The sequence below is a fragment of the Mobula birostris genome, chromosome 32 (genome assembly GCF_030028105.1).
Source record: "Mobula birostris isolate sMobBir1 chromosome 32, sMobBir1.hap1, whole genome shotgun sequence".
Lineage (NCBI taxonomy): Eukaryota > Metazoa > Chordata > Chondrichthyes > Myliobatiformes > Myliobatidae > Mobula > Mobula birostris.
In genome coordinates, this window is record NC_092401.1 from 15422664 (window position 1) to 15433826 (window position 11163).

The 11163-nt window shown below is 43.2% G+C and overlaps 1 protein-coding gene across 1 annotated transcript in view; it reads right to left on the minus strand.

Annotated features, from left to right (window-relative positions):
* LOC140191187 (hepatic lectin-like) overlaps positions 1 to 10740 on the minus strand; it is a 45084-nt gene extending 34344 nt beyond the window's left edge. The window contains exons 1-3 of the mRNA XM_072248346.1: positions 10661 to 10740; positions 6389 to 6497; positions 86 to 205 (exon numbers count right to left, since the gene is read on the minus strand). Of these exons, the coding sequence (XP_072104447.1) occupies positions 86 to 205; positions 6389 to 6497; positions 10661 to 10723 (292 nt within the window). The 5' untranslated portion in view covers positions 10724 to 10740. The remainder of the gene's footprint in view (positions 1 to 85; positions 206 to 6388; positions 6498 to 10660) is intronic.
* Between the last annotated feature and the right edge of the window lie 423 nt (positions 10741 to 11163).

The window sequence follows — 11163 nt, forward strand, 5'->3', positions numbered from 1 at the left end:
TCTAGTCGATTGTGCATATCTTAAATCAGCTCTGATAATTCACATTTTTAGTGTCAATGTCCCATATTAAAAAAAAAAATCTTACTCCGGATTACTGCAATGCCAAGCGCCAGAACGGAAAGTGTGATCGAGATGGCCACGAGAGTGTAGACGATTCGGGGAGATTGCTTTCTTCGCAAATTCGTCAATTGCTGAACACGACACTCTGCAAAATGCAAGTTAAAATCATCGCCTAAAGTACAACAGGAAACCCAACCTTGAAGTAGACTGCAAACTTTAAACATGAAGGGCTGATTGACCAATAAGGGCACAGCCAAGAAGGGCCAGAGGGCCTGTTTCTATGGCTCTATGGTTCAATGGTAATAAATATCGCGTCAGTTTTTAAGTCCTAACAGAAAAACATGGAAATCCGAACTGTGCAGGCGACTACAGGGCTTCACTTCTAGATGAGCTTAATGCCCTCTAAGTTCACTTTGACCGTGAAAACATTGCGGTCCATCATCAGGATCGCCATAACTCAACAAGGCATTCTCTCATCTCGCTACTGCCATCAGGAAGAATGTACAGTCGCTTCAGGTTCAGGGATAGTTATTGCCCCTCAACCATGAGGCTCCTGAACCAAAAGAATAAATGCACTCGACTTCACTTGTGCCATCACTGAAATGTTCCAACAAAATATGGACTCACTTTCAACGACTTTTCACCTCATTTTTGCGACATTTATTGTTTATTTATTATTATTATTTCTTTCTTTTTTATATTTAAATAGTTTCTTGTCCTTTCCACACAGCTTGAAAGACTAAGTTGGTGCAAACATTCATTGAACCTATTAGGTTTATTATTCTGTTATGGATTTATTAGGGATGTTCTTACGAAAATGAATCTCAGGATTATATCATGATATATATGTACTCTAATAAGAAAAAACTCCTGGAAGTTTTACGCAATTATACAAAACACAATCTTTCATTTGTTCAATTAAGCAAAAGTCGAACAACATTCGTCAATTTTCCTTTTCCTTATTAATTCCATATATCGCTCTGTCTTGACTTCTTCACTTCCATTGATTGTAACACTTCATGAATTCTGGGTTACTCAATCCAGTTGAAAAGACTGTAATAACTATTACCCCTCTGATGCTGACCATGTCATAAAGGGGCGCTGGTGGCGGACCCAAATGCAATACACAGACACTGAAGCACTTGGAACAGGATTAGGTGTGTCAAGCAAGCAAGGGAAGTAGGGAAGAAACGACGCTGGTCAAGATACAGGCCCTGGACGAGGCTAGGATACAGATCCTGGGCTAGAACTAGACTAGAAGAGCGGGACCTGGACGAGGAATTAGGAACTTGGAACCTGGCAAGGACTCCTGGCCAGAGACTGGCCTGGGACCCGGAACCTGGGTCTTGACTTGGGCTCGGACCCCGGATATAGGCGAGGACAAGACGTGGCTACCGGACGAGGAGTGACAACAGGACTAGACGTGAGACGCCTAGACAGGACGAGGGAACCCCAGCACAGGACTAGAGAACCCAAGTACCGGGCTGGTCTAGGCACATGGACAGGACGAGAACACGAAGCCTTGACTTTCTAACTCGACCAAGGCTCTGTCTTGATAACACAGAGCCTTGGTCGAGTTAGAACGGGAACACAGAGCATTAATCGAGGTAGAACGGGAACGCAGAACACACAGCCCAGGTAATTTAGCGAAGGCATAGAGACAGAGACGGTTCCCAATACTAGCTAGCGACAAACGGCCGGACCTACCGAGCGAAGGCATGGACGCAGAGACAGTTCTAAACAACGAAAGAGAGTTCCTTATCTAGACACGGAAAGGCTCCGGTCTTGCACCAGCGGTAGAACTTGACGGCGAGAATAGGCGAGGACGCAGGCGAGGCTTCAGGCGAAAGGTAGCAGTCGAGGCAACAGCCAAGGGCTACAGAAGGAAGAGGAAGGGAAGGGAACAGTCCAGCACCTGAAGCTGAACCCAGGAGCTGTTTATGTAACCAGCCTAAAATGAAAATCATGTGCCTCAATTAAGACATACAACAGGACAAGGGAAAACCGGAAACTTTAGAATAAGTTACGATTGAACAGACCGTGAACTGGAATGTGGATTTCACAGACCGGACCACGACAGACCAAGGTTAAATGATATTTGTCTCGATTTTGTTCCAGAAGCCGAATGACGTACATCGATTTCATCGCTTACGACATGAAAAACTTATGTTATTGAATTGATTTCAGAGAGCTTATGTCAGCAAAGTTTTGTTATCAATCGAAATGGCTGATCCCTTTTCGTGGAATAACAACTCTAGTTGAAGACAGTCGTGGCAATAGATGCCTCGTAAGTCTCTCGGTGTTTGCAAGCCCTCATACAAATATTTTTTGTCCTTGTGACTTTTATTCCTGACACAGATCAATTTTCTGTAATCGCTCCCAACACCGAGATTAAACTAACAACCCTGTGATCCCCGGGTTTATACTTGTGCGTTTTTGAGCCGGGGGATTATTTGCTCGATGTTACAGACATCGCTGCAGCTACAGGTGGGATATTTTCGGTTCAGTCAATCTGCACTCTATTCAGTACTCTCAAGTATTTTTAAACCACGTGGAATGCAACAAATTATGTGACACCCGGTAGTTATTGCCTCCAGGTTGGCGTCTTAATTTGAGATGTACAGGGTCCTGCTGCCAGCATTCTCCTCCATTCACTGACCCATGTTTCCACGTGGTTGTTTCTAACGGTGCGGTGAAAGAAGTGTCGAAAATCTCAGGGGGACCAATATCCTGGCGAGGAGGTTTGCTAAGGCTACTGGGGAGAGTTTAATCTAGAATTCTTGGGGGTTGGGAACCGAACTGAAGAGACCGGGGAACAGACGGTTGGTTCAAATATAGAGAGCGCTTGGAGACAGTGTGTGAGGGAGCATAGGCAGGTGATAAAGAAGGGACGCGCTAAGACCGATGGTTTCAGATGTGTCTATTTTAACGCGAGGAGCATTGTGAACAAAATGGATGAGCATAGAGCGTGGATCAGTACTTGGAGCTATGATGTGGTGGCCACTACAGAGAATTGGAAGGCTCAGGGACAGGAATGTTTACTTCAAGTGCCGGGTTTTAGATGTTTTAGAAATGGACAGTGAGGGAAGTAAAAGAGGTGGGGGCGTAGCACTGTTGATCAGATACAGTGTCACAGCTCCAGAAAAGGTGGACGTCATGGAGGGATTGTCTACGGAGTCTCTGTGGGTGCAGGTTAGGAACAGGAATGAGTCAATAACTCTACTGGGTGTTTTTATAGGTCGCCCAGTAGTAATATCGAGGAGCAGATAGGGAAACAGATCTTGGAAAGGTGTAATAATAACAGAGTTGTCGTTGTGGAGATTTTAATTTCCCAAATATCGATTAGCATCTCCCTAGAGCAAGGGGTTTAGATGGGGGGAATTTGTTAGGTATGTTCAGGAAGATTTCGTGACACAATATGTAGATAAGCCTACAAGAGCAGAGACTGTACTTGATTTGGTATTGGGAAATGAACCTGGTCATGTGTCAGATCTGTCAGTGGAAGAGCATTCTGGAGATAGTGATCATAATTCTATCTCCTTTACAATAGCATTGGAGAGACATAGGAACAGACAAGTTAGAAAAGCGTTTAATTGGAGTAAGGGAAATTATGAGGCTATCAGGCAGGTACTTGGAAGCTTAAATTGAGAACAGATGTTCTCAGGGAAAGGTACGGAAGAAATGTGACAAATGTTCAGGGGATGTTTGTGTGGAGTTCTGCATAGGCATTTTCCAAAGACACAGGGAAGTTATGGTAGGGTACAGGAACCGTGGTATGCAAAGGCTGCAGTAAATCTAGTCAAGAAGAAAAGAAAAGCTTACGAATGGTTCAGAGAGCTAGGTAATGTAAGAGATCTAGAAGATTATGAGGCTAACGGGAAGGAGCTTAAGAAGGAAATTAGGAGAGCCAAAAGGGGGCGTGAGAAGGCCTTGGCGGGCAGGATCAAGGAAAACTCCAAGGCATTCTACAAGCATGTGAAGAGCAAGAGGATAAGACGATATAGAATAGGACCTATCAAGTGTGACAGTGGTAAAGTGAGATTGGAACCGGAGGAAATAGCAGAGGTGCTTCAGTATTTTACTTCAGTATTCACTATGGAAAAGGATCTTGGTGATTGTAGTGATGACTTGCAGCGGGTGGGAAAGCTTGAGCATGTAGATATTAAGAAAAAAAAATGTGCTGGAGCTTTTGGAAAGCATCAGGTTGGACAAGTCGAATGAGATGTACCCCAGGCTACTATGCGAGGCGAGGGAGGAGATTGCTGAGCCTCTGCGATGATGTTTGGGTACGGGAGAGGTTCCGGAGGATTACAGGGTTGCCGATGTTGTTGCCTTATTCAAGAGAGCTAGTAAAGATAGCCCAGGAAATTTTAGACCAGTCATTCTTACTTCAGTGGTTGGTAACTTGATTGAGAATATCCTGAGAGGCGGGATTTATGAACATTTGGAGAGGTATAATATGATTAAGAATAGTTTGCATGGCTTTGTCAAGGGCAGACCGTGCCTTACGAGCCTGATTGAAGTTTTTGAGGATGTGACTAAACACATTGATGAAGGAAGAGCGGTAGCTGTAGTGTATATGGATTTCAGCAAGGCATTTGATAAGGTAATCCATGCAAGGCTTATTGAGAAAGTAAGGAGACATGGAATCTAGAGGGACATTGCATTGTTTGTGGATCCAGAACTGGCTTGCCAACAGAAGGCAAAGTGTGGTTGTAGACGCGTCATATTCTGCATGGAGGTCGGTGATCAGTGGTGTGCCTCAGGGATCTGTTCTGGGACACTTACTCTTCATGATTTTTATAAATGACCTGAATGAGGAAGTGGAGGGATGGGTTAGTAAGTTTGCTGATGACACAAAGGTTGGGGGTGTTTTGGAAAGTTTAGATGCCTGGCAGAACTTGCAGCGGGACATTGATAGGATGCAAAACTGGGCTGAGAAGTGGCAGAAGGAGTTCAACCCAGATAAGTGTGAAGTGGTTCATTTTGATAGGTCAAATATGATGGCAGATTGCAGTCTTAATAGTAAGACTCTTGGCAGTGTGGAGGATCAGAGGGATCTTGGGGTCCACGTCCATCGGACGCTCAAAGCAGATGCGCAGGTTGACTCTATGGTTAAGAAGGCATACGGTGTATTGGCCTTCATCAATCGTGGAATTGAATTTAGGAGCCGAGAGGTAATGTTGCAGCTATCTCGGACCCTGGCCAGACCCCACTTGGAGTACTGTGCTCAGTTCTGGACGTCGCACTGCAGGAAGGGTGTGAAAACCATAGAAAGGGTGCAGAGGAGAATTACAAGGATATTGCCTGGATTGGGGAGCATGCTTTATGAACACGGTTGAGTGAAATCGGCCTTTTCTCCTTGGAGCGTTGGAGGATGAGAGGTGACCTGATAGAGGTGTATAAGATGATGGAAGCATTGATCGTGTGGATAGTCAGAGGCTTTTTCCCAGGGCTGAAATGGCAGCCACAAGAGGGCACAGGTTTAAGGTGCTTGGAAGTAGGTGCAGAGGACATGTCAGGGGTAAGCATTTTTTTATGCAGAAAGTAGTGAGTGCGTGGAATGGGCTGCCGGCAATGGTGGTGGAGGCAGATAGGATAGGATTTTTTATAGACTTTTGGATAGGTACATGGAGCTTCGAAAAATAGATGGATATGGGAAACTCTAGTAATGTGTAAGGTAGGGACATATTTGGCAAAATTTGTGGGCCGAAGGGCCTGTATTGTGTTGTAGGATTTCTATGTTCCATATATAATTGACAGCTAGGACGCAATTCTGCTGGTGCCATGACCCACGGCACTTGCGAGATACACAGATCTTTCGTTAAAAAAAAAACACAAGTGCCTACAGCGGATCGAAGATCTCTTCTCGGCGGGTAACGGAGGTATTGCAATTCACGGGCAATCCACCATTCCTCCTGGTTACCCGCGGTTCAAGACATAAGGAATATTCCTCTGTCTTAGATCGCTTTCCTCTCATTTCTTTCACCACGCTCCAAATCTCAGTTACGTCTTTAATTTTAAACTGCCACAACTTTGAGGGCAAGCCAAAAAGAAATTCCCAACTGATGGGTCGTTGACCGCTTTATTTGCTTTCTTATATGCTACTATTCCCAGTACAATTATGGAGCAGTTTTGACTCCATTTGCTTAATTTCTGTTAGTTCTGGCGTAAACTTTGGAATTAGAATGTTATGACAGCGCATGCTCCCTGCCTTAAGAAATATCACTTTTACTGTGATTAATCGAGCTGAAGATATTACTGATTTCCAGCGCAAGTACTTAATTAGAATCACTTGCGATGTAGCGATTAGATCGCTGATATTTACCTGGTTTCAATGTTTCTCCTGTACTTTGACTACTAAGAAGATCTTCGATATTCTGGTAAGTGGCTTCAGCCTCCATGTTTTCAAGTGGAACAATTTTTTTGGCCTGAACCTGTGAAACACAATAAGGGAAGTCTACTTTTATACCACATACTTCCTCTCACTGAAATTTCAATACATCTTGCAAACGAAAAGAAAACTCCCTCAACTATAGGCAGTGTGCAACTGACCAGTAATAAACACTGTTTTTTGAAAGATTCCAATGTCATTAACCTCTATAGAACATTGCTGATGTAGAATATAACCTTGATGAATTTTGTCGCCAGGACGGGGTTGCGGAGGGTGCTGTTGCTCTAATCCAGTTTCCGAGTCCTATATTGTTCTGAACCAGGCTCCAGTAGAGCCAGCGTCCAGTGGGAGATGGATCTTATGATGCGAAGGTGACTTACTGTATCAGGCGGTCCCGGGCATGATGTTAGGTTGAGTCTGGATGCACTGATGTCGTCTCAGTACGGAACTAAAAAACTGCAGGAGCTAGAAATGCAAACCAAAGGCAGGGAATGCTGCAAATTCTGTGCAGCTCAGGCATCCTCTGTGGCGAGAAACACAGAAGTAATAATTCATATGGAATTACTTGTGCTTCCGTTTTGATAGAAGAGGGCTACTGTGACTTGCCTAATACTTTATATAATTATAATTGAGCACAATTTCAGCATTTATCCAGTTATTATCTTCTGTGCGGTGGTGTGCTGGGGCAATATCATCAACAGGGCTATGCCAACAGGCTCAATAAACTGATTAAAAAAGCTGGCTCTGTCACAGGAGTCAAACTGTACACACTAGAGATTATGGTAAAATAAAGGACCCTCCGGAAAATGCTGGCAATTCTGGACAATATTTCTCACCCTCTGCATGCCACCTTTTCTGAAGAGAGGATCACTTTCAGTAGTAGACAAAGAGAACTAAGCTCTTCCAAAGAACATTATATGAGGTCAGTCTTACCCTCGGCCGTCAGGCTTTATAATAAATCACCGTAAGGCCAGGGAAGTGATCTGGTAATCTTTGACTTGTAAATTTTGTATATCTCATTTTAAGCTAACATTTTCATTCTTTCTTACTTTTTTCCAATATTTGTATATCTGTACTTGTAACGCTGCCGTGACACTGTAATTTCCTTTGGGAACAAGAAAGTATACATTTATCGTGTTATCTGTCGATTGTATAGTCCCCTATTAGGATAAGATAGGCACTTTACAGAAATTTCCTCCAACTCTCATTTCGTCTCATGCCTTTTTTGGGCTCTAATTGTTTTCCTCCTTGTCGCCCTTCTTTCCACCTTCTCACACGTTCATCTGTTCTATCCCTGTCCACCCAAGTGCCCTGGTTATTGTCTGTCATATTCTTTTATTCGACTCATTTAAATTACCTCATTTATCTATCCCGATAAGTTTCCCTCCCCTCAGAAGTGCTCGGCATTCCCCTGAATTTATCAGATCTGGAGCATCCACAGCCTCACGGACAAACCTAAAGTTTCATATCGTCCGATTCTGTGGTATGTCACATGGAATGTCCGTTTAATACGACAGAGCCCAATCTGATCGTTTTACCCGAATTTTCACGGCCTACCGCATTCTTGGAAAAAAAAGTAGTATTTACTTTGTGGAAGGTAAGGTTTCTGCCTGCCTCCGTTCTCTTTATATCCTACCCTAATGCACACAGTAATTTCCACAACAGAAGACAGTACAAGTGTTAAGGATGCATGCAGCCATGACGTTACTGATGTCTGTGAGCTAGCTGATGGATAGGTCACGTAGAGCTCATATCTGTTGAATGTCGTAACGACCAACAAGTATTTAGCTAAAGCTGTACATCTGGAAAATTGCCCCGGTGTTCAGTTGTTCTTATTCACGGATCTGTCCCTTCCTGCTACGTTGCATGGCTGCAATCTATATTGCTGTCTTCCAGTTAAGTTGAAAAGCATGCACTATAATCGAACTCATGTAATTCATTGACGTGAAATGTAAACCAACTTTCACGATTATTTTAATGTATATATTCGACAGAGAGTGAGACTAATGGTAGCGCTAATGAAGACCGCAGTGGTGAACTTTAACACTCACTGCTTTAACCCTTACATATCGTCCGACCAATTTTGACCTTTGACCGCGGTGAAAACTCCCTAAACACCGTTTTTCCAGCCGAAATTTTATGACTTTTCCTAAAGTGACCCAAAATGCTCAAAAATGAAAAGATGTTAAAAAAATTAAACTTCTGTACAGGTGCTACAATTTTTGCAACACTGAAGCTGTTCCGAGTCAAATTTTACCCGTACCGGTTGCAAGCCAGTGAAATATGGGATAAAGGTATGGGCAGCCTGTTATGCTTGGAATATGCAACTGTATACTGAGAAACCAGCTGTGGGAGACCAGGAGAGAAAGCAAGGCATGAGCGTCGTGTTGTACATGACAGAAGGGGCTGAAAGGACACAACGTGATCTGTGACAACTTCTTCACCTCCCATGAGCTTGGTCAGGCGCTTCTGAAAAAGAAAATCACGATGGTGGGTACTGTGAGGCAGAACAAGCCGAAGCGGGCACCTGCTCTGACGAAAAGAAGGGGGAGAGACGTCTTGTCTTCTAAGTTTGCGTTCACCCATGACACCAAAGTTGTGTCGTGTATGGCAAAGAAGAACAAGAATGTTATCCTCCTGAGCACTTTACATAAGGCTGCTGAGGTAAGCGATCAGGAGGACAGAAAACCAGCCATCATCCTGGACTATAATGTCAACAAAGGGTCGGGGGGGGGGGGTGCGGTTGACAACCTTGACAAAGTCACAGGCACATACAGGTGCAAGAGGCGAACAGCCCGCTGGCCTCTTGCTATATTTCATAACAACATTGACATTTCCACATACAATGCTTTTGTCATCTGGAGTGCCCTGAGCCCTACCTGGAGGGCAAGCAAGAGGAACTGGAGGAGGTTCTTTTTGGAGGAGCTTGGAAAGGCCCTTGTGACTCCTTCTGTGCGAAGGCGAGAACACCTTCCCCGCGCGGTATTCTCAGCAGCAGTGGTAAGGGCAGTGCAGCAATCTGAACCTGGCCCTGATCAACAAGTCCCCAAGAGGCCAAAACAGGGGTACAAAAGAGAAGGAGATGCAACTTCTGTCCTGCAAAACACCGGCTACTTGCAATAAATGTGCAAGAACTATATGCAAGGGCCACACACACAAAGTTTCCCACCACTGCTTTGAATGCAAAGACTAGTTTGCAAATAGCAACTACTTTTTTGCTTAGTTTGTTGGTTAAATATTATTCAATGTTAAATTAATAGTTAATAGTTATAATTAGATAGTAGGCAGTAGGTTTTTTTTATGTTATAGCAGTGAGGATAGTGTTTGCTGGTTGCAATGTTTACAAATAGTTATATAATAATGGTTACATAATTTATCCCACAGTTCCAGAATGTTCTGGCCATTTTCAGTTTCAATAAAATATATTTAATTCTTTTTGGCTATTATTTTTTCACGTCTTAGATAAAATAGGATATTATATTGTGTGATAGTGTATGTTTTTCTCCAACGATGAGTGGTGTAAAACCTAACAAATCTCTGATACATTAATTAAAGATTAATCACACTTTTATTAATGTCAGATAGGCTATTTTGACAGTATAAATAGATAAGTGGCTCAAAATTTGGTATAGACACTTGTTATAGAGGGAATATTGGGTCAGGGTCAAAATTGACCCTGACCATACTGGGAAGGTATAAAATCTGAACAGTGTGTAAGGGTTAATGCCTCAATAAGCTGTGGATATTCAGTAACAGATGCGGTCATGGTTGAGAATGGTTGGTCAGATCGTTCAGTGGAAGAGTGCAGGTGTGCAAATGGAAATAATACAGCTTTTACAAACAAGTTCCCCTGAGAATGCGGACACCTAGCAGCCCACGGGCTCTGCACGGCAAATGACCCAACAGCTGTACATGTGGTAAATGCTTGCTCTAAACAGCTCAAGTTTTTGATCCTGAAGTCTGGCAGAACTAAAGACTAAGTGCACTTTAAATGCTATTTTCCACATAAAATCTTCCAACTAGGTGTTGCCGAGCGCTTTGCCACCTATGAATACATTCGTTTTTTTAAAAAAATGAAAAAAGAAAAGTCATCAATGTGCGCGAGACCCCCATTACTTACCAATCACAGATCGCAAATATACTGCACCACAAAAAGTATATATTTTTTTCAGAACTGTTAACCTCGGCTTCACCGAGCCCTCCTACCTGTTCAAGCACAAGATCATCCACCACCAGCGAGCTGCCCTCCGCCTGCCCCAAATGCAACATGGACTGCAAGCGCTCCTGCAGCGTCCCTCATCGGAAACGAGCAGTTTTAGTTATTTAATTTGTTTTATTTAGATAGTCAATCCAGTTATTTAAAAACAGCAATGTTCTCTTAACCCCCTAAATAGTATCAAACCGCAGACAGTTTGGCAAGTTTAACGACTTTACAATGTGGGATAGGAAGTGAGATCTGGCTCACTTCCAGGTCTTAACGACGGTGAAACAGTCTGCACTTTTTATAGAAAAAAAAAATTATTCTATTAATAAGGCGCATCCTTTGACTTATAAGATCGTACCGTTAGAGATGAGGCCTTGTCTCGTAATATCCCTCACATTCTATGTGCTGAAATGCATAATTTCACCACCTGATCACTGCACCGTCGGGAGTGGAGCCAAATCACAAATAATTGACCCAATTAATTTGTTGCCAGGGAATGACAGAC